At 40.5% G+C, this 25,013-nt stretch overlaps 1 protein-coding gene across 9 annotated transcripts in view; it reads right to left on the bottom strand.

The window, feature by feature from the left end:
• The window catches only part of ntng1 (netrin G1), a 149,112-nt gene that overhangs the window by 73,698 nt on the left and 50,401 nt on the right, over positions 1 to 25,013 (bottom strand). For all 9 annotated transcript variants that reach the window (XM_023950091.1, XM_023950095.1, XM_023950097.1 and 6 more), the window contains exon 3: positions 5,057 to 5,700. In XM_023950091.1, coding sequence (XP_023805859.1) covers positions 5,057 to 5,700 — 644 coding nt within the window. The remainder of the gene's footprint in view (positions 1 to 5,056; positions 5,701 to 25,013) is intronic.

Here is a 25,013-nt window from a genome sequence, read left to right as displayed (position 1 = left end):
TTCAAAAATGATTTTCACTCTAAGTGAAATGTCAAGAGCTGGAGATCAAAGAAAGGAAAGCTTGGAGAGAAGATGAAGGAATGCTGTCCCACATTCCCTTTACCTTAACCTACGTTAACACGCCTGTAACTTGTATGCTTTATTTTGATAATAATAGGGTAGAGACTTGGAGCCTCTCTCAGAGAGATGAATATACAGAAAAAGACAGAGGTGGGAGGGGGGGGTGGGGGACGATGTCTTTTAGCATTCAGAATCTCCTGCAGCTTTAACTACATAATATTGATCACAGACAGGATGGGAAGGGAAGTAAAGGGGAAATATTTGTTGATACAGTAGGGCGTAAAAAAAAGTAATGCATGTTGAGGAAGTGTAGATTATTAGAGAATTATTGGAAAATAATCCTGCTAAAGTTTAAAGTCTCTGCACACCGTTTAGCCCAACATTGAGGTGTCAAACTGCTGCCTGTTTGGTATTGGCACCCATCTTACAGCCGCTCTGCGCCTTTCATTTGAAATTCCAGGCATTGATTTATATCGCCTCAAGTGAATTGGATTTGCTCCATACATGTGATAAACAACAACAGCATGGTCATGCATGGCGTGAAAGAAGCAAAGATGACTGAAGTGCTCTCTGATGTTCGACCTTTTCGGTAAAAAAAGTTGTGGGAAATAGTGTTTTCCGCACTACCGAGGTGGTATAATCTACACGCTGGGATACTGTACTTCTATCCAGTCGCGCTCTCGATCCGGGCGGATGTTGGCAAAATCAAAAGAAGAGCAAAACACGGAAAATTCGACCTTCCTGGCCCTGTAAAACCTCTCCCAGAGAGTCTCTGTTCTGGAGGGGGTGGGGGGGATAAGGAGCTTACGTCTTGTATTCGACGCACGGACAAAAGGGGGTGAACAGTGATTCGCCATGGGAGGCGAGGAGAAAGCGGAGCAGAGCTCTACTGCGCAGACGGAATCTCATTACCGCTGAACTGTGCGTTACCTTCAGTAAACAGTGAGAAACATTTCTCAGCCGAGCGTCGGTCTAAAAGCAGCAGGCTGCTAAACGACCGCGGCCCCGATGGCACGGCGAAGCCATTGCTCAAGTCTTACAGCCCCACAGGGAGGCATGAGTCGGGTCATGATTAGTCAGACGGAATAAATAATCTGCGTTTATGACAGGCCTCTTTATTCCAACGTGTGCTGAATAGATGTCCTGTCCAACTCCTATGTGAGTAAATTCCCTCCAGTTATTTTAGCTCAATGACCTTCTCAATCACAAAAAAAACCTCGATTTTTACACGAGGAATTCATTATCATAGCCTGTTGTGCTTTGGGGTACCTGTCCATTTAGTCCAGGTGGAAGTCAGGGACGTGTGGTCAGGACAGCCACCATCCTCACCTGCCATCATAAAGTGTAGACTACTAATAAAATAAACATGTGCCCACTAATCTGTGCTATATATGCCATTTATATTAGGTATGCCACAGTTCTCAATTGAAAGGCAAACCGTTAGCAACACCATTGAACCGAAACGTAGACCTTGTACGACAGTAAAGTCATATGTTAATATTATTTTATGCAAGGGATAATGCCTGACGAGGTGTTCATTATCAGAAAATAACAGACGACGCGGAAGCTCGAATAGTGCGATGCTTTTGTGAAGTGCGATAATTTCTGTTATACCATGGTCCGGGTGAATACTCGATTCTGATTGGCTGCTGGGTGTGCGTTAAAAAGTGATATACCACAGGATAACCACACGGCGAAAAAAGAAGTTCCAGGCACCTAGGTTAAATGTTCTGTATCACTGCGCCTGCTTCTTTAAAACAACTTTTAGCTTCATCAACCTTTAGCTTCATCATCTGGACAAAATCTGGGATCCGGTTGCTTCGCAAAAGCTTCAGTGGCAAGGAAAGCAATGTCTATCCTGATCATCGTGACAGATTAAATAAAGCATCAGTTCAGAGAGAAAGTTCTCCTCTTTAATGTTTGTTTTTGTCCAGATGATGAAGCAAATATTTGTTTTAAAGAAACCAGCGCAGTGATATAGAACATTTAAGCTATGTGACTGGAACTACTTTTTTAGGTGTGCTTTATCCTTGTGCATTATCACTTTTTATACCATGGTCCGGGTGAATACTTGATTCTGATTAGCTGCTGGGTGTGCATTAAAAAGTGATAACCAATTCGTGGAGACTCTCCAATTTATGTTTGATTCTGATCATTTTTAACATTTTTATAAAAAAATCCCTAAAGTTTGAGTATTTTTTTTTTTTGTTGCTTATATTGCTTGCTTGTATTTTCAGCCAGAAACCTCACCCCACACCCGTGATGGAACTTGAGCACTCGAGTCAATGCTACATTAACCGTTTAACACCAGAAATGTTGCCGGGGACATCTAAATAACAGCCCGCCTGAGGACGTGAGGGCTTCAGCCACTGTGGAGGTTTTAAAGAAAAAACTTAAGACACATCTTTTTAGTAAAGCTTTTACATAGTTTTTACTTGTTCAAACGTTTTTGTTTCAGCTTATAAAATTTTAACAACTAATTTGATTTGTTTTGATTGTAATGGTGGGATGTATATGTGTGTTAGGTTTATTATCTTATTGTTTTTTATTTTTCTGGGAAGCACTTTGAGGTGCTCTGTAGCATGAAAAGCGCTATATAAATAAAGTTGAATGAATTTGAATTTAGTAAACAGTACAAAAAGAAGCCCCTCCCTGGTTGTTCAGTGTGAACACCAGTGTCACACCGTCTGGAGTGTTCTTGAACGTATTTCAAATGGCAGGTTTTTCCAAAGCTTTTAACACACAGTAACTCTTCGACCATTTACACAATCAATGGAAATCATCTGACTCTTAAGTGACAAAAGATACTTTTCATAATGCCTTGGCACCACATTCAACACATTAGTAAAAGGTTGCCTAATGAGGTTAAGCCGCTTTGCTCTACAACAGAATCAGCTGAGTTACGGTTGTCGAAAGAACGTCAACACTGGAGCTAAATCTCCAGTGTCAAAGGGTTAAGAACATCAACAAATTAGATTTCTCTTCTTGAGCCTAGAGTGCCCTCATAATTATTAATGTCAACGAAGCGACAGACGCCTCACCCTGTTTGAAATTTCCCCACCATTTTGCTCTCCCACGTGTCTGTGCTCCAGTTTGAAGCCACTACAGCAGACACTCCTTCTTATCTTCCAGCTGAGGCCCGCCGCCACACAGCCGCCGTCTGGCAGCTTCACTCCCCCCCCCCCCCCCCCCTTCTACCCACTCTTTTGAGTTGTTGTGACGTTCCGCCAGTCTGTACGGCGAGTCTCTCGTGTGTGAAGAGTAAAACAAGAGTAATTAAATGTTCTCCACTTCAACGCCGCAACCACACAAACCTCGGGGAGATTGAAAAGAAAAAAACCAAACAAACCACACAGTGTAAAACAGATCCACTTAGGCCCATGCCCCAGTGACTCCCGCCGTAGCATCAGGAAGCAGCAGCTTTTGCCACTCATATTTAGGCTAACAAGATAACAGCATCTTGTTTCCATGTTCCCGTGACCTTGTGTGGGTTGTGTAAATCCGGCCGTAATTACGAAGCGCGGTGACCGGATGGTTGAAATGCAACATCTGATGGTTTTTCGCACAGGCCAGCGGACAGCTACTGTAAGTGAATTTCTAGTCCAGAAAAAACAAAAAAACACAAAAAAAAAGCTGGCTCTTCAGTAAACTGTAAGCAGCTTGGTTAATTAAGACACGCTGACAACTGTTATACTCCACGCAGCATTATGGATCTGCTGCCTAATTGGAGCGAATGGTTAATGGTGAACACGCTTTTCTTACAAATGGGAAGCTGTGCTACATTTGCAGGAGAATCACAGATGGAACCAGAGGGATGAATGTTATGAATTCTGAAATAACAGACAAATAAGAAAGAAATCAGTAGATACAGTTCACAATTCAAATAAATTTTGAAAATTTTCAATCCAAAATCTTTTTTTTTCATTTAGGGAGAGAATTTTTGCATCACTCATGACCCAACCCCATATAACCATTCGTATCATCTTTGAAACATCCATTTCTTTCTTTAGCATGTTAAAAACCTTCCTTAACAACTGATTGGAAATAACTTGATCCATAGTTTCTGCCCTAGAGTTCATTTTCTTTCCACTAGGGGCAGTAGAGGATTAGCTAATAGTAAAAAGTTCAGATAATCTTCTAAACTTTCTGGTGAGATTACTCATGTATTGTTTTTCATTGTAAAATAACTAACTGATGCATTGAAATAAAGATAAATTTGTTGATAATTAATGTTTATAATCCATTTACACCATGTTAAAAAAGTAAGTAACAAATTTGAAACAGTTGGGAAATAAGGTACTTTTTCCCCTGAACATGCATGTCAATATTTTTAACTAACATTGTTGTGAATATTTTAGAAAACATCTTAATTTCATAAAAAGATTCTATGTATTCTTTGATGTAGTGTGCTTTACATGGTTAAGCTGAAAAAAAGTGGAACTTTATTTAGTAAAATTAAGAGATTTTATGATAAAAGCATTAAGGCTTTGGGAGACATTGGTTTTATCAATTAACTCAAATTTGTTGTTTAAGAAAACTAATTTTGTGAGAAATCTGGGACTTATTTTCCAATACAATTTGAATCACCTGAAACAGAGACCTTCAGGTTTTTTTTTGTTGCAAGACGCTCAAGCTAGCGGTTGCTCACAAAACACCTGCTGCACTGTTTTACAAACATTTTTACAGCTTTTATTTAGTTGTACTTTGTGTTTAGGCCAATGTCCAAAATTAGTTTTTAGTGCAGTTATTGTGTCGTTTGAATTTTTTGTTGAAAGAAAGCAAATAGAGGGATCAAAATCGGAAATTGAATTTGGTATGAAAAATCTCAGATTTTAGGCTTTTCGCCACATGGTCCAGCCCTAAAAGCACAATTGAAAGCAGTTTTTTTGCCTTAAAAATAAATTATTTTACAAGAAAATTGATCACTAGATAGAATAAAATCGATGACGGGGTTTATTTTACATACTTTTTTCTGTGATATACAGGACCGCCTTACCTGCCATGGACTTTGATGTCGGAAATGGCGTAGAAGTATCTGGACAGGTTGTTCTCGTCCACCATGGTGGCCCCCGTGGCGGGGCGGAGCAGGCGGATTCTCAGGTCGGTGATGGTGAAAAAGTCCCTCAGCTTCTTGGTTGTATCCAGCTGTCCGTAAAGCGAAGCCATGTTGTGGAGACGGGGTCCAGCGAAGAGCGCGAACCGGTCTTTGATCTCGAAGCGCACGGTTTTGTCGTACTTCCAAACGTAGCCTCGCGAGTAGTCCTCGGTGCAGATGATGTCCAGCAGAGTGTGTTGCGTCAGATCCTGCACCGTCTTGGGCTCCATGGTGAAGGCGTCCAGGCAGTCGGTGGCGTAAAACTGGTAGGGCTGCCAGGTTCGGCCGTAATCGAGCGACTTCTCCAAGACCATCTGCTCGGGCCGGCCCGACTCAAAGGTGAGGACGATGTCGTCGGTCAACTCGATTGTCTTGTGCCACGATAGGGTGATGTTGACCAAAAGGGGCTTTGGGTACTTCTTCCAGGAGGAAGACTGCCAGAAGGTTGTGGGGTTGCGGCCCTCGATGTCGAACATGAGCTCTGGAGGGTGTGCAAGCTCCTCGGTGCTGGCATCGCATTCGTTGTTGCACATGTAAGGGTTCTCCTGCAAGAAGGAATAGAAGGAGACAGGAGTGACAAGTTACTCAATATGCTATTTTTGAGGACGCCATCAGACACAGTAATATCATCACGGATGCAGGAATGTGGGTGAAGATTCTGAAGTGGATCTGAGTCCCAGTGAACCTGTAATTTGCACAGAGAACATCCACATATGAATCTTTGAAGCCACTTATTCTGCACAGTGGATTTATTTCTACCGACAGTTCAGTTGACTCTTGACGTTACTGCGGCTTTCCTCCCGTTCGTATCATCGTCACATTAGGCCGCTACCAAATTTGTGTCATGTCAGTCTCCAGACTTAAACGAAGACCTCAGTTTTCCGATGGGAGTCAGAGAGTCATACAGAGAGCTTGTTTCATCAAAGCCCGTACCAAGCGAAGGATAAGTCATCCTCTCCACCTCCGTTCAGAGAAAGAGCTGACTACATTGTTTTGGACTTGCGTGTGAACGTCAATCAGTTTTTCTGCAAGTTTCCTCACCAGCTTGAAACCATCAGACAGCTTGCCTCTTTCTAGAAACATTTGTCTGATTTAGCACAAATCAGTACTCAGCGATGTTCTGTCTCCCCCCCTGGGGAGGAGGAGGAGGGCCTGATCTGGCAGTCTGTGGGGGGAGGAGGCGCTCCTCCAAGAGGGCCTTTCAAGTGCTACAAGCGCCAATTCATCAGGACAATATAATCCACTCCCTGATTAGGTGGTAGATGTCACCCTCAGCGCACGGGTTTGGCTGTGCGTTAAGGAAACACTGGGAGGAGGTGGACTCGTGTAAGACAGTCTAATGAGGCGGGGAGGTGGAGATCCAGCTCTGTGGAGCTAATAAGCCACTTTCTCCTCGTCTTCCAAGTCAAAGTGACAATGAAACAGGTTTCTGACAGGCCTTTTGACATTCGGATAGATCCATTAATATCCTGCGCAGGTCATCACCTGCAGGCGTCCCCCAACGCCAGACGGGCAGAGACGTGGAAGGAGACGGTGCAGGAGGCTAGCGGTGGAAAATTCCACCTTGATTCTTTTGAAGCGGACGGGGTGTGAGGTTAGGTGTGCCATTAACACGGCAGCATCTGGTGAATCCTAAAATACGCAGACAGATGTGCAATAACTCACGGCTGACAGTAATGTGCGCTTTGATGCTGTAGGCGGTCACAAGAAGCCCACTTGGCATGCCAGTGGGCTAAATGTTGGGAATCTGCATTCAGGAGGGGGGACGCTTTCTAAATCATGCGCCGATAGGAGACAAAAAAGCGTGGAAAAAAACTCAAAAATTCAAATTGAGACCATGCTGAAATGGTGCAAACTTCTCTTCTGTAATTACACTCTAGATAATCTCTATCAGGAGAAAATCTTCTGTTATCGATACAGGAAATCTACTCAAAGTGCATCAGATTGATCTATTGTTTAGAGTGCACTTTCAGATCTGCATTTTCCCTGGTAAAATACTCTCCTATCGTATTGATTTTACCATTCTTTGCTGGATTGATTTTACTGAGTGAAGAATGGCGGCGCAACAGGCGATGCACACTGTCAAGGTCTGCTATGATCGCACAAAGAGGGACCCTGTGGGATCTGCAGATGAAGTTTGAAATTCTGCAGCCTATAGGATGAAATGTTATATAGGCAAAACTAACAGAAGGGTGTGAGGGCGAAACACATTTGTTGAAGTGGTGGCACGAAGAAGAGGGTGGAGCCCATCAAGACCTATTGGATCTGTCAATTATTGAACCATGTTTAGAGCTGACTTTTCAACCCAAAGCCTTAGTCCCGACTGCCATTACGAGTGGATACTGGCTAGCTGTGGCTGAAAAATGGGTAAAACTTCAATTTAACGGAAGTGCCAACCATTTGAAAATTAATCATGGAGGAGCCATGAATAATTTTGGTTTGTGCCCAGCCGGAAGTCTATGACACCAAGTCTTTCATCTATTGGAATAAAGCTGTGAAAGAAAACCCCTTTCACCTGAAAAGGGAAAAGGAGAAAAAGCCTCTTCCTGCTTGTCCGATGTGAACAGTGCGTGCACTTTCCTAATGTGTGGAGGAAAGACACCGTACAACAGCATCACCCATACCTACGACTCTCATGATGACCCTTGAGGTCAGCGCCACAGGAAAACTGCAAGACACACCTGCACTGACCCCTCTACGACCCTCCAGGGGCCTGGACGACCCAAATCCCACACCCCACGAACGGGTCAACCCCCATACAGGTGGATGTGCCCAAGGCATAAGAGCAAGGCCTGCCTGAAACTGCAGATCCTGCAAGATTTAGTCCAACTAGGACTGGCATCCAGTCTACCTTTACACAAATAGAACTTTCAAGCCTCAATATCGATAATAGAGTGAAAAGAAGCATCTATGTCAGAAAAACGGCGAGGAGTTTAGTTTTCTGCAGACCTCTCAATACTTTTATTTTAACCTGAGAATTCCAGCTAGTTTCCTGTACCGGAGGTCAAACTGATGGCTCTTTTATGTCTCGGAGAGGAGCGTCCATTGATCAGCCATTACTGCCGCAGAATGTACACGCACAGGCTACCCCAGCAGCAACTGTCACCCCCCCCCCCCCTCCCACACCCCCTGACACATTTCTGTAATCAGACAAAGACATATCCCCGATCGATCTCTGAAGCTGAGCTGCTGGAAATCTGCTGCATGCAGCACCTGGCAGCCACCAATCGCCGGTCCAGTGCTTCCTCTGCCCCCCTCCCTGCGCCTCCCAGCCCCGAACACGCAGGTTAAAACCTTTCATTAGCGTTCCCTCCGCTTTCGCTTAACGGCGAAACGCCGCCTTTATGAAGATCAATAACCTCAACTGTCTGCCCGGAGAAGAGATAAAAAGCAGAGTGTATGGCCCACGTGGAAAATCGATGGCAGGTTGCCGTGTTTTACTGCGGGGGCCACCGCAGAGGCCGCGGCGGGCGAATTAGGACTTTGGCACGCATTTAAAACAACGGACGGCTCGACAACGGCAGCATTTCTGTAATTACTAAAGATGTTGGTGCTAATCCCAGAGTGATGATAAAGGGCTGGCTGGGTGGGGGATGGAGGTGGTGGTGGTGTGTGTATGGGGGGGGTACCACAAAGCCAGGACCGAGGTCGCTGAAGCAGATAGGTCATGCTAAATCAGTGCTAATAGAGACACGCCGACCCACCCGAAGTAATCCGATTATTAGCACTGCGATGTAGTGAGAAGTCACACGAGGCTCGTGGGCGGATGTCAAGTACTGGCTGTTATTGTCCAAAAACGCTCCAGTTCTTTGCAGGAAGCAACCAGGGGGAAAAATATAAGCCGGCCTGCAGTGCCGCGGATATTGAATTAGGCTAATCTGGTTGAGCTGCACTCGGCATACCTGCATTATCTCTTGGGTTGAGGTCACATATTAAAACTTATTTCCTCATGGCCTCACTACGGTGGCCCAGAAGTGCAAATCACAACAGCAAATCTCTCATAGACACTAAATTAAAAAAAGCAAAACAAATAATAAAACATTACATTTGAGAAGTCTAAAAACAAAATTCCAGAAACCAAAACACAATTACAAGAAGAAAAAAAAAGAAAAAAAATGTGGTGCCTGGCCTCCCAAATGTGATGACATGTGAAAATCCACGAAAGTAACACAATCTCACAAACAAAAAACACATGAAACAATAAAAAATACAAATAATATGAAAAAAAAGCAGCCTTAACATGTCAAAAACCAGTGTCCTGCTTTTGCCTGTCCCAAGCCCGGTAAATACAGAGGCTAGTGTCAGGAGGAGCATTCAACAAAAAACCTATAAAACAAATAGATAAGAGGAGAAGGTAGATATATAGATATAGATAGCTGAACTGAAATAATTACACCGTAGTTGGGGCTCAAAGGGAAACGACACCCCCTTTATGTTGTACCTGTACGCCAAAGTGGAGCTGGCTAAATCCTGGCCTTATTATGTTTTGGCATTGAGTGATTTATTGGAGTGATTTGCCCTTGAGGGCCACCGTACCCCCACACGGAAAGCTAACATCCTTCCCGCCCGTATGGAAATCACGTTTGTTTGTTTGAGCTCCAACTGAAATAAATAAAATCTTTATTTAAAGTAGATTATATCAGCCGCTCGTGCACTTCTAGTTACGGAAAATGAGGAGGCATGGAGAGATAAAAAAATAAAAAAAGAGGAGAACTGGTGACTTATTGAAGTTCTGACTGTGTCTCGTTCTGAAATAAGATATGACCATGGCGACTGACAGCGCCGGCCGCGCCGCACTATTAGCACTAACGGAGGAGAGACATAAATTTACCAAATGCGGACACAGCCTCCTGATAGATAAGCTCACACCAATCAGAGCACTCTGTTTGTGTGGCCTGGAGGTGGAATCCACACCTTCCTTCCTTCCTTCCTTCCTTCCTTCCTTCCTTCCTTCCTTCCTTCCTTCCTTCCTTCCTTCCTTCCTTCCTTCCTTCCTTCCTTCCTTCCTTCCTTCCTTCCTTCCTTCCTTCCTTCCTTCCTTCCTTCCTTCCTTCCTTCCTTCCTTCCTTCCTTCCTCCCCAGCCTTTTCTCGTTTTGATGCAGGGGGAAAGTGGCTGAGCACAGAGCACCGCAACAATAAAAGGCAACATTTTACTCATTTATTCCTTTAGCGATAAAAGTCTTTCAATTATCCTTCATGTGACCACAGTTTAATGAACTTTAGGACCCTTGTTTTTGTACATTTTTTGTTTTTTTAACTTTAAATGCATTCTTCTTCACAAAAAGTTTGAAATAAAGTCATTTATTGAGCATAACTTCTATAAAATGTATTTTGGAAAAATAGTTGTCTAGGTCAAAAGAATCAAACTCACCAACAAAAAGAGACTTTATTGTACACGGTACAAGGTATTTATTTGTTGTTGTTTTTTTTGGCATTCTGCTAGCTTATATTATGCATTAAATACAAATTTCTCTACGGTGTGACCACATTATTTGAACTTAATGATAAAGTACACTGATCCTGTCTGACAGTAGTAAATAAATACAAACTCTTGGGACTTCACGGGGTGTCAAGAAAATGTATATGTGTGAAAATAAATACACAATATTGTTTAAAAAGCAGATTTGAGAAACACTTTTCACAATAAAACAGTTCCTGGGGCTATAATTGATATTTGGGGTAAACTCATAGTTGGTAGTTTTCCAATGATGTTGGTTGATAGTAAATATTTCATTCAAGATTGAACGTAAAGGTTTCAAAAATATGTAGCTTTGAAAGTTTTGGCTTGAAACAAACATAAAAAAGTTGTGACAAATAATTCTGATACACATATTTGACATAAATCCATAAATACAGTATATTTAGTGGAGCTTTGCCTTGTATTGTTTCAGAAGTTTAGAGCTCATCTTTGCTTTGTATTTGGATTTATATATTTATATTATGTCTTTACACATTTCAGTTAAATTGTCAGATGTAAAGTAGTGAAAACAAATGCTCTAAAAGACCCCAAACTACCAAGAATTACACGAATGATGTGTTGGCCAACGCTGCTTTAACCAAAACGCTGCGTTTTTCTGGCTTTAACTCATAAAAAAAGGTGCAGATTAAAGATTTGATGTAATTTATTTTTCTTTTGCTGCCCAAAACCCTCCAAAAGCCTTATTTATAACCAGACACACTCTTTTTTTTTTTTTTTTAATCAGACCTAACTATTGAGAACATGTGACCCCAGCAGGCAGCAGTTTCTGAAATATCAGAGGTTTCTTTGTCTTTGTTCAGTTTCACTCGTGCGCATTCTTCACCTGCAAAACGGCGACTTCTGCTAAAACCGGCACGTGTCAGCCGTCCTTCACAAGTCCGGGCATCATAAATCCTCATTTCATCGCTCGTCTGAGCAGAACCCAGCGTTCTGTCAGCCCTGTGTTGGAACTCATCACAGTTAGGCACCCTGTTGTTGCGTCAAAGGGATAGAATTATTCTCTTCCGCACAGAAAGGCGTCATTTTCGGGTTTTTGTCCATAGAAAGGTTTGTTTTGTGTGTTTGTATCAGAGCAGGGGGGGTTACAGAATTAATAAGACTTTGTGCCCCCCACCCCCACAGGTTTTTTCTTCCCATTCCAGGAGTTTGATTGAGGGATTGCTCTGCTGCCTTCCACATCTCTCACCTCACTGTCTACAGTCATGGCAGTCGTTCCTGGACCCTCCCCCCCGTGTTGGTGCAGACGGTCAAATGAGCTTAACCTGGAAATAGAAGGAATTCTGCGTTCCAGTCTGACAGATTACAATGGTAATCTTGGCCAAATCCAGACAAGGATTACCATCGTATTTTCAAACGTTCAGAGGTTGCCCACTCTGTATTTCCTAAAAAAAGACCCAAATTAGGGCCTAAAATTGAAATTTGAACCCCGTTACTCAGGTTATATTTGGATTTTTTTTGTACACAGTAATGAAAACCTAAATCAAATATCTAAGTTTGTTCAAGCAGCACTCTTTGTATTGCATTTCCGGATTGAAGCTCTTTTCAAAATAAAGTACTAAGAACCAGGTGCAGTTCACCAAACAGAAGCTAGGGGGCTTGCTGCACAAGCTTGTCAGTATCCATGCACTCCAATGGGAAATATGCCCCCTTTACCAAAAGACTGATGGAAGAATGCTATACATTCTTATCTTTTAGTTATTATTTTGAAGGAGGAAAGGTGTCATTTATCTGTAAAGCCACGTTCACATCGTCCTCATCAAAGCAGCTACTTTCAACGAAAAGTCTATGTAAATCCATGTTTTGGCCTTCTACTTTAAAAACTCTTGCCTTCGTTTGTAGCTACGCAAGTTTCTATGACTGTTTTTGGACTCTATACACAAAACGCCTGGCCATTGAACAGACGTTTCAAGTCAAACCAATTGCACTTTGACCAGTCAGGGACTTGGATTTGGTAGTGACGAATGGACGTCCATTTAAAACACGGAAGTGCCGACCATTTGAAAATTGATCATTGAGGAGAAATTAATAATAGGGGTTTGCGCTCGGCCGGGATTATATGACACCAAGTCTTTCATGTAATTGAAAGGAACTATTAAAAACAAAAAACCTAGCGCAAGATTCACAAGATTTGCACCACTTTGAGGTTTTGCACCAAGCCTCTTTAAACTGTATGCGCGTGTAAAAACTTGTAGAAGAAGCCCCTCCTTACTTGTCCAGTGTGAACACAATGGGCTATCCTGGTGTTCAAGAAAACACAGGTTGAACGCATGACACATGTTCGGTGTGTTTGTGACCATTTATGGACTTCCTACATAAGCTTTTTCTCATCTAGTATTATCATCCCATGCAGGAGCTACTGACTGTTGCTTCCATTAGTTGCCATGTTTGGTTTTCCCTTAATTTTGTGCAAACTTTTGAAAAGAAACACAATTGGTGTCCCATTCCGTCAAGATGGTGACGACCAAATTGCTGGATAACAGGCTTTGAGTCTGTTCTATAGAAAACAGTGGATCTCCTGACCAAACTCTTTGGCAATCCTTTATCAATTAATGGTTTCATTGTCCAAACATCTGGTAAGTCTACCATCAAGGTAAGTATACTATTTACATTTATGTGGTGTTGATCTTTAAGAATAGAGACCTCATTATTTCAGCTAAGTATAATTGGAAGACGATACCCTCTAAAAACGTCTAATAGAATGTAAACATTGTGTGAAAAGTTCCAAAGTTCTACTGTTGAGAAAAACACACAAAAACTCAAAAGGCTCCAACCACAACATTTTACCTGGGAAAAGAAAGAAAATAGAGAGCTGGACCATTAAACCCCTTTAAGCACCACAGTGTGAGTCGTCCATTCAACTCGGGGGAGGGTGTTGGGGGGGGGGGGGGGGGGGTATGAGGTGTAGACGTCCTCGTGTTGCACTCATCTCCATCGCTGGCGTCCATTAGGAGGATTCATGAGCCTTAAAACAATAGCAGCGAAAGACCACGGCACACAGCCGCTGCACATCCAGCGGACATAAAAACTATTTTACATTCCATTGTCTTTTAAATGCCTATGCAGGAGCCACTGGGCACCGCTTCAACACGGTTTGGTGGACGGCGCAATGTCACCAGCTTAGGCTGTGATTTATCTCTTGGGGTTAAGTTAAGTGCAGCGATAGAGACCTGCAAGAGGATCTTTTAGCACAGATGGTTAACTTTAACAGGTTTGTTACTTTTTAATATTAAAGAGATTTGTTTCACAATAAAAGCAACCATTTTCATTTTGCAGAATCTATTTAATGTAAATATTATAGTACACTTTAGGTTCTTCTGAGTCCATATAAACCGTTTCTAACTGAGCAATATTGAAGCTTAAAGTACCGTAAAGGAATGTCATTGTGGATAAATGTGGATGGTGAAAAAATAGTAAGGAATCACACTAAAAGACAAACAAAAAGAAAATAAATTCATGATGATTTGGGATCAGATATAAAGACATCAAACAGGTGAAACAAACCTTAAAATAAAATAGAAGGCAAGAGACAAGGTGCAATTGAATCAGTTAGTTCAAAAGGGGCCCAAGTCCAAGAGGTTTGTTTTTCCAGGAAATGATTTTAATTGCATAGCTTAAAGGGAGGCTACACCAAATGATTAATACTTTACCCAGATTTAGCATCAGGTCCTAGCTTACAAATGCTGTAATACGAAGCATCTCACTTTTATCATTTCAGAGGATTCGCAAACTAAAGTCTCTGGACTTGGGCCCTTCTTGAATTAAACAGGGGGGCTGCCATATTGGATAACTATTGCTGCCATCTATGGGATAAAGCTAAATCCATGCAAGAAAGGCCCAAGTCCAGGAATTTTGCACTTAATGCATTTTAAACGTCAAGTATAGTCAATATATTACAAAAGACTTTGGAATTTTTTGCACATAATCAGATAGCTTTTCCCTGGGAGACCATAGAACATACAATATCTCTATTTTGAAAAATTGTGGACTTGGGCCCCTTTTGTACTAACCGATCCATTTGGTTTATGTTCTGACCGTCAGTCATGCAGGGAGAAACAGCTTGGCTTCCTTACATACATCGCGGCAGATTCCAGTAAAGCCCTTATGTGCTTTGTGCTCGCGTTTACCAGCAATATTTTAGAGGCTGCCAGCGACCAAAGCAGGAATGGATCACCTTTATTTTCACACTCTTGGCAAGTGTCATTCATCTTTTATTAGGATGACATTTCAGCAGTGAGCTAATACACTGGGGCTCAATCGATCTGCTGCCTGCCCCTGAGCTACATCCCTCAATCAAGCTATCCTGTCTTAAGAAGTTTTCTATTTTCTTTTTTTCTTTAAACAAAATGAAGACATTTAAGAAGTCAAATGAGCCAACAATTCTCCCTTTATCTTCAGAGAAACTCAAGGTTCATCGCCGATCTTTGCTCTGTCAAATCTTTGGCGTAGAAGCTCCGCTAAGAAACTAGGATCGCCGTCACCTTGCCCAAGCTGCAGAGGTGACTCCAACCTTTGCTCGCTGCTTCTTCCTGATGGATTGAAACCACAAATAACATCGGTCTACCTTAAAAAAAAAAAAAAAAAGCTAGGCTGTCAAGGTAAAACATGAAGACATATTTGAGCCTGTTACAGCACAGACAACTTGCTTTTTAACTTCCGAAATGTGGACTTTTTGAACGATTCCATCAACTGATTTCATTTCGAGGAGTCAGACACCCTGAAGATCAAAAGTAACAGCGATGTTTGAGGCTTTTAGATAAACAGTTTCTATCTGAGCGATATTTAAGCTTCACAACATACGGTAAAAAGGTGTGGAGCTGCTACTGAGCCATCTGCTTGCTATTGATTGACTTCATAGTTGCAGAAAGCTTGTGGAAGCTCTGCTACTTTCTTCTGTTCAGGCACCTTTGCATCCATCTGTACGATGTCTTGTTTACGCTCTAACAGCTTTCGCTAAGTCGCATGTTCATTCATTAGCTTGGTGCTGAAAGTCTTTAGTTTTCATGATATTTTGTGATAATATTTTCGACACAGGATAAATGAAAATGTGCTATGAGCACAAAACCCCCGTGTTCCCCATCATTTTTCCCCCCATTTGCATTAAATCTTTTTTATTTTACCTTTAACGTTTTTCTAAGTCGACCTAAATTTATTTGTATTTTCAAAATAAAGTACCTCGATATATTTGAATAAAAAATATTTCCAGATAAATAGGATTGCTGAAAATCAATGGATTTTGGGTGTGAGATAAATGTCATCATCAGTCACTATCCATTGGCTGTCAGAACCAGAACCCATCCCATCTGGCTTTCATGTAAAATTCATGTGATTTATTTTTTGTAATCAAAAGTTTAAATTCCTCACAAATGCAAACTATATGTTAAACAACAAAAGTATGTTTTTGTAAAGACAGAAATTTGTTTTACATAAATCAGAGTTTAATAGAAATATATTTTACCTGAGAATAGTCAACAAAAAGCACGTCATTTTGCGTTTGGATCACTTTGATTCCTGAAAATTAGTTTTTGTTTTCCAAAAGTTTTTTTTCTTTTTCTTTTTCTTTTTTCAGATATTTTGGGACATTGCTGATTGGATGACGATGTTTGTCCATCATTTCAACCCAAACCGATACTGGATATGCTCCATACTAATCTGAAACCGTTCATTACTAGCTAAAAATTGAAGACGCACATGAAAAAACGTAACGTCAAACATCAATCGTCACCATCCAATCAGTGATGTCCCAGAGTACCTTCCTATTCCGATTTCTGTTGCGTTTTGTATTTTAACATCCTATTTTCATTTCTGGAAATTTACTTTTGTTTTAGTTTTTGGGAATTGTGTTTTGATTTCTGAAAATGTAATATTTTTCGAATTTCTTTAGCTTTTTTTTATAGTGACCTTTATCACGATTTACCATTGAGTGATTTCTGTGATTTTCCCCTTCAGGGCCACCGAAGTTGCAAATCCGGAGATTTCTAAGCAAAAAATCTTACAGGGAGACAAAGAAAGTCTGCATTTCCACATCAAACTGAATAAATATGATTGATGTTCTAGGATGACAGCATAAATAATGCTTCATCTGTAGGTTGGATGAGACAACTTTGGAAATACTGATTGCTTTTTGAAGCCCCGATGGACTTTAATAGTGGAACAGACGTGTGAAAACAAGCAGTAATTAAAAGAAACGTTATCCCAACAAATTACTTCTCATATGGCGTTCTGCTGCAGAATAATGAGCCCGGCGTGGAGTCGGGATTTTTGGGATTTTTTTTCCTGCTCCCTAAATTGCCTTTAGGTTTCAGTCCAAGACGAGACTTTTCAATCAATCTCCTGTCATCAAACTTCATCCCTCATTAGAGGCTCTGCAGACCGCCAAGAGAACGGCGGAGGCTCTATTCTTGTTAATGAGCGCCTCTCGGTCAGCAGCGGTTTAAATTTAGAAATTAATAATCGTCTCAAAAAAAAGGGTCTTAGATTGGTTTAGATGTCAAAAGATGAATTCATTTTTTAGCATTTGAAATGAAAGTTTTACTTTAGTTTTGATCTTTTTCTCAGTAAAAACTTATTGTATTAATTTGATTAAGGTCAAAGGACCATTTGAAGCAATAGTGCGTCTCTCCTATTGTGGATATTTAATAGTGCACAATGGTAGTTTGGATGCTGCTCCAGGCTTTTCTGTTAGGACTGAAGGTCTATTTAGTCATTCTACAGGGAGCCTTTCTTCTTTTTCCCTCTTTCTTCTTCTCTTTTTTTTCTCCTCTCTCTGTCTGCTTCCCTCCCCATTTTTTTTCCCCGTCTTTTTTTTCTTAATACCGACTCTGAGAAGATGATTGGCAGATGACTCCTGGGAAAAGAGCTCAGGCCTTTTCCTTCTTCACAGCTCACAAGATCACGACACTCAAACACACTGACAGGCCAAGTGGATGCACACACACACACAAACACACACACACACTCAAACCCACACAAACACCAGTTCTTTTTAAAGGCAGGTCACTGTGGATATAGGAGGAAAAAAAGTAAGAAATCACTATAACACAATGGAACTGGACTGGTTGAATACTTGTGATTACCTTGTGAGCCCGTTTTTGATTCAAAACAAAAAAAACAAATTGTCTTTTTTTTATCCTGAAAGTATCAGTTACTAAACTGCAATAAAAAGAGTATCTGATCTAACTTTTTAGTCCAGTTTTGAAACACACCTCTCTAAGGCCATCAATACAACTCTCCAACAACAAACGTATAATTCCTTTTAAGTAGCTTTAGGAATGACTTTGTACAAGTCAACTAAATCATCAGTATCTTATGATCAAGATCTGAGCCTAAGATGGAGAGTTAAAGACCCACTGTGAGGAAAATTTGGCATTTTTCTCATGATGGATTGCAGATATATTGAAAATTAAGCTGTAAACTGTATTTCTAAGTATTTCTTCATTCAAATCGTTGTGAATCGGGAGCAGACAAAAAAATACAGGTGGAAAAAGCTTGTAGTTGCGACATAGAAGCTACTATAAAGGCTCTTTGCTCCGTTCCATTCTGAGGCATGCTCTTGCAGATAAATAGATCCATGAACGCTTTTGTTTTCCTCATCTGGCATCTGACTCAAAACCTTATTGCTTGATAGCTACAATTTTGCTCAGCAATTTTGTTGCACCGCTAATATTAGGTTTGGGGTTTTGCGGGGGATGTTAGCTTGCGGGAGAGCATGTAAACAGATTGATTAGGAAAAGGGGACAGCCTTACTTCAGTCCCGCCCACAACTCATGATGTTCTTATGAACTCCTGGCGATCTGCAGAAACTATGTCCTAGAAAACAACAGGGTTGCTGTGAGTTCATTTGTCCACCAGATGTCGCTGTTCTTGCTTGTTGGACTGAAGCCTCGAAGCTTCAAATGTTTTTTGATCAAATAGAAAATCACTCAAAAGTGTTTATTTACATATATTTTGCTTTTTAATGCTGACAGTTTTTAATGCATGTGCGAGGAATAGCACTTATTGTTATTCTTCTAGAAACAATATAATTGTTTTTTGGAAGTATGTGGCATCACCCATGCGTGGAACTCCCATTATCCTTACAAATGTATGATGGTACAACCTTAAGACTGTGTCACACAGTCTCTACATAAATTTTGCACAATTTCCACATATGAAATTTTGGTCTTTCGTGATACGTGCATGATCTACGTAATTCAGAAGTGTTTCCTCCGTTCGTCGATGTGTGCAGATTTCCATCAAGGGTTTCGGTCGACAGGTCTTTACTTGAATTTGGTTTTGAGCTGTTCAAAATTTTGGGCCAGTTGAGAATTACGCAGTTTATGCGTATTGTACGCAATTATGACGTAAAATTTACGCAGCTGGAACTTTTGCGAGATATTCACGCAAATTTGCGGCTTTCCAAGACCATCCCACATATGTGAAACGGACCTTTTTATGCATGTACCACCACTTTTATAGTCAAACTTTACTTATTTATAAAGCGCCTTTCAGTTTGGTGAAAAACACAAAGCGCTCAACGTACAAGCAGATAAAATAGTCATAAATATGACAATTATTTCAAATTGAAAACACAGGACAATCACACACAGATGGGACCCCTCCCTCGCCAGATTCCTCCCCCCACCCACCCAGTTCCCCCAGTAGAATCCTGAACAAAAACAGAGAACTGCAGCACAAAGAAAGGGTCTGGCTTAGTACTGCTGTGAGGAAACGTTATAATGAGGATCCGTTTATTCAAAGGCCCAGCCCGACCCCGTGGGTCATTACCCAAGCGCCCGCCCAACACAGAGCAGCCTAGGGCCCACTCCATTGCTATTAGACCCGAGAACTGGACCCCAGCCAGCCCAATGAGAACGAGCACCGCAGAAACAGCACCCTCTACAGGCGGAGCTGGTAGTGCCCCAGAACAATGGATCCCCAAGAGGAAACACTGGATTATGAAACATCATATGTGCGCCTTATTGCGCATAAGGCACACATATCATGTAAAAATTACATAACTGATGCCCAAATCACTAATGAAATGCATACAAAAAATGTTAAAATCATGCATGGATCATGTTCTACGTTGATTAACGTGTTCTTTCCGAGGTTTATTCGTTATTCTTTTCTCACTTTTTCCAGGTATATTCACGTCTGTGCAATATGCGCAAAATGTTCGTCATGGTTTTGTGACACGGCCTTTAGTTGCTTCCGTTATGACTTAATCAGATTTGAAAATCAAACTCAGGGAAATAAGGAGAAACAAATAAGCTTCAACACTCAATAAAATACAAAGCAAGTGGCAAGAGGAAACTTGTCTCGCTCTTCCCCATCATTCCTCAAAATAGTTGGCACCAAAACGAAACCAGATTAAGGACTAGTAACACACAGTTGGCAACAGGAAAACACAAGTGGATCCACTTTATTCAACAACAATAGCGTCAAGCATCTGCTGCCGCTGTAATCACGGCTCTCAGAAGGGAGTCAAGGGTGCTCTGCTTGTTGAGCTCCTGATGAGGTGCTGTTAGAAAAGATGAGAGACAAACTGAAGGGAGGAGGGGATAAAAAAAAAATCCTACAGAAAAGGAAATCAAAAACTTTAACAGGGCCAAAGGGAATTGCTACACTAATCAACTGCACTCAGCTAAAATGATAGATGAATTAAGCTCTCTACAAGTGATTAATTGAAGCAAGGGATTCAAACTAATGACACCACACAGAGTAATGTGCATGGGCGCATCTTTGTTCTGCAGGCTAGCACGCAAATACTTGATCAAAATACAGTGAATTATGGTTTAAAGATTCTCTTTTTTATTTAGCAGTTGATTTAATTTAGCAACAATTTGTCGAGCTAAAAGTGGAGCAGGAAACAATAGACATGCAGGCATCGCTGATGCTACCCCCGTTGGACTTAAATGAATGAAGCCTGAATCGTAAAAGTAAGCGCTTTGTTGGTGTACAACTTGGTCCATGTCATCTACCCTGTAGTTCATTATCCTCCCACTAGGGGCAGTAGAAGGACTTTTCCTGCACATTTCAAAATGGCTGCCTCCGGGAAACCTCAAAAACACTTTTGGCGGGAAAAAGTTGAGCCAATTTTCTAAACGTTTTCTAAACTTATCTATTGTTATTCTCTTTTTTTAATGACTGTTGTTTTGAAAAGAAAAAAACAAGTTGAGAATCAGTTATTTAAAAAGGAGTTAAAGTGTTTTTTCGTGAACATTCATGTAAATATTTTAAACTAACATTGGTATGAGCAAAAATGTACCAAATCACAAACTCTGTGTGTGCGTGTATGTATATATATACATACATATATATGTATATATATATATATTAAAAAATGATATTCCAAACATTTTTTCTAGCTTTCATATATTAAAATTAAAAAAATATATTAATTTTTACAAAATGGAATTTGCTGTCAATCTCTTGGCATGTCACACAGTTTACTGTTGTTTAGTGTTTTTTCCAAACAAAAGCATATATTTTTGGCTCAGAACAACTGGGTTAATTGGCTACATTTTCTAAACAACGTAATCAATGTAAATTAGCAACAAGTAAGCTGCTCACTATGGCTAAAATAAAAAAATATGGATTTGTTTCAACGCTCCTATTGTCTTGAGTTCTTTTGCCACTAAACTTAATTTTGTCTTTGAAAAACATGTATTTTTACAGGATTCACAATTTCATAAATGATTTACACTCTGTAGGGATGGGTATTGTTAAGGTTTTAACGGTACTACTACTCTTGATACTGCTTATCGATCCGGTATTTTAACGGTACTCTTATCGATACTTTTTGAGAAAGAAAAATAAATAAATAACAAATTAGGAACATAAAGTGTCTTATTTCCTCATTACACAACAGCATTGTTTTTTTAACAATACATTTTACTTTATACATGATAATGTTACAGTACAAACCTGGAATGCACGTGGATGTGCTAGACTAGGGGTCGCTAACCTGAACCTCTCAAAGAGCCATTTGGATCAGTTTCCCACTGAGATGAAAGCACAGGGAGCTGCAACACTACAAAAAATGTTTTTGCCGATATATCGTGATAGTTCATTTGGCTATACTTGTTTGTATTGATTCGTATTTATTTAGTTATTTGTATTCTTCATGAGTGTGATGTTTCCTTTGATCTTTTGTCCACTTTCCACAACCTTGAATAGACTTTTCCGTCTGACAAACACCAGAGTTCAGATGAATGATATGATGGAAACAAATTCACTCTGATGCACCTTTCTATTTTTTTTCTTTAAATCCATTAAACCCAATACATTATATTAATTTTATGGATGACAAGTATTTTTATTAGGAAGCAGCTGTTAGTTTGTTTCGGGTCTGGAATCATAAGCGGTGAGTCTAAGCCCCGCCCCCGCCTCTCTCCCGCATCATATGGTCATCGTAGCAGCAAGGTGACAGGATAGTGGGGGCGCCCTGACGCAAATTTAATTCATATTACGCGGAAATGGGTGGTCTTAGTCTAGGAGTCTTCAAGAATGTTGCCCCGGGGCTCGTTCAATATCGGGGCTCGGTACCCATCCCTACTGACCAGCAAGTAATACTTTACTGGCGGGTAGCACTATTTTGTTTTTCAAAAATAGCTTTTGCCTACTTTCAATGAGACAGCCAATAAATAACCAGCATCCTTATTCTCCTCATGACCTGAGCAAACGTCTTCCTCTTTATTATTGAGCGCCATCTAAAAGTTAAATATGTTGTCGTCATTTGAGAAACATGCCACACGCACGGAGCTTTGCTCTGTTTTCAGAAAAAAACTGCAATTGTGTGGTTGCGAGGGGCTGTTGCCTATCACGGCTGTCAGCGAGCGAGAGGCAGGCTACACTTTGAATAGGTCACCACTCCATCATAAGAGAATTTATAGCACAAACAAACTGCTGAAATGTCTTCTGACAGTGCAGAATGGGATGTAGGTCACAGAGGAATTGTTCCACCTGCACGGAACTTTTCTTGCTTTCTGGCAGCTGCAGAAGGTTTTTTTTTTACGGTGTTATTGGGTAAAATCAGTATTTCCACCTATAAAGAAGTCATAAAATTATAAGAATAAGGTTTTACAATAAAAAAAGTTGTAAATTTACAAGAAAAGATTTGTACAGTTATTGAAAAAAAGTCGCACATTTACGAGAAAACAGTAAAACATTTACAAGAATAAAGTCATAGATCCATAGAAAAAAGTCGAACAAGAGAAAAAAAACAAATATGTATGAGAAAAAAAGTTGTAAAATTATTATAATAAAAGTTAAAATACTACAAAAATAGTCGTAAAAAAATGAAAAAATTCATACAAATATGGAAGAAATGCTATACAATTATTTAGAATCAAATTCTACAAGAATATTCAAACAATTTTGAGAAAATCTTGTACAATTATGAGAAAAACATCAAAATTGTACAAGAATAAAATCGAAAATTATGTGAAAAAGTTGTATGAGAAAAGAATTAAGAAGTTTCAAGAAAAATCCTGCAATTTTGAAAAAAAAAAATCAACAATTTACAGGAAAAAAAATTTAATTTGATAAGAAAAAAGTTTACTTTACTAAGAAATAAATGATACATTTTGCTTTTAAATGTTTTAACAAAGACACCTGTGTCTTGCAGTTCCATTGAGGCTTGGGACATCGTGAAAATGGAACGTACCATTTTCACACGTGGTTTAAGTTATCAGGAAGAATTTTAAGTGTTCAATTTTAGTGACACGTAATTGTAAGGATCATGCTAGGGTTACAAGATATGAGGAAAACTTGTAATTAACAATATCAGTGATGAATATTGGGATGAAGATATAACTTGCGACACATGAACAAATAGTAAAACATCAAACAACAGGCTAGCAAACATGTAGACCAGGGGTCGGGAACCTATGGCTCGCGAGCCATATATGGCTCTTTTGATGGTCACATGTGGCTCGCAGACAAATCTTTAATTATACTTTTTTTTTCATTAGACCAGTCCTTCTCGGGCGCGATGCGATGCCAGAGGCGCGCAGTAGTAGCGGTGCTTGGAGAGAAAAATGTGCGCCAGCACTTTCAGTTTAATATTATCTATTATTTCACAGAGTTTGTAACAGCCTGAAACCTGTGAATTGCCGTGCCTAAAACTGCGCGCTCCCGTCTCTGAGAAAGAGCGCGCAGCTGCGGGGACGGGATGTGTGAGGAAGAAAACAGGGGGTGGGGGTGGGGGGGTTGTGGGGACAGGCAGCAGGTGAATCGCGCAGGGATTATAAAAACGTAAAACCCGCCGCCCGTCACTCACTGCAGCGTGGGTGTGTGTGTTTGGCTCCACGTCTGCATGTGATCAGTCTTTCTCACATCTACAGAACATTCATACTAACCTACGATCACGTTTAAATTCTCAACGCCTGCATGAAGCAGAAACTCACCACGTATCAACCAGACTAGTCTAGACCATCAGCAAAAAACTACCACGAGAAATACTCATCATTTATCAGCAACAGCATAAAAATGTTAATAAAAAGAATCCACAGACTTATTGTACTTTAAAAATGTTGAAATTACATCAAATGCACTCATTCACTTGTATATTTAGTTTTAAACATATTGTTGCGGACTGAGTTGGATGGCTGTTGGGCCGCGTTAAAAGTTCTGGAGTTCATGAACGCATCAAGCAGAGATCTGATTGGCCCTCAGTTCTGTCGGTCAGCCTGTCGTTAGGTAGTTTGGACCAATGGGGTTCAGCTATGGGCCGAATAAGGGAAATGGGAGGGCTGACGCGGCAGGAGCGAATATAAAGTTTGGAGAAGCGCTCTCGTCCCGGCGGCAGAGATTCAGGAGTTGATGAATTAATTGTACGGCGTTCGTTGCGGTCTGCAGTCACCAGAATAAAGAACCTTAAAAGAGGTTAAGTCTCCGTGCCTCAGTGTGGGAAAGGGACACCACATTATTGTATGGCTCTTTCAAAATTACATTTAGAATATGTGGCGTTTATGGCTCTCTCGGCCAAAAAGGTTCCCGACCCCTGATGTAGATGATACCACACTGATACAGCTTCTCTGCAGGTTGCTACCATGTTGGATTCTTATTCAACTAGGGTTAATAATAGAGTTTTGACTACCACTGTGAGTTCAAAAATCATTTACACTGTTTTTTTATTATTTTGGGAACATTTCCCAAATTTACCTTAAGGTTTGGTGAGGGGCGGAGCTACAGGGGGACAAGGGGGGGCAGCTGCCCCTCCAACAAAAAATAAAAAAGCAAATAAATCATCAATACAAGTTTTTTCAAGCATTAGAAATAGCACTTCAACTAAAAAAAAAATTAACCTGTTTTCTTATTAAGAGCAACAATAAAACAGTTTTTCGATCCTTTCATTTGTCTTTACACTCTACTCTTCTCATTTGCCACCCTTCCAA

Source organism: Oryzias latipes, chromosome 20 (assembly GCF_002234675.1).
Source record: "Oryzias latipes chromosome 20, ASM223467v1".
Lineage (NCBI taxonomy): Eukaryota > Metazoa > Chordata > Actinopteri > Beloniformes > Adrianichthyidae > Oryzias > Oryzias latipes.
The sequence above is the reverse complement of the archived record's forward strand: the minus strand, read 5'-3'. Positions and strand labels throughout refer to the sequence as shown.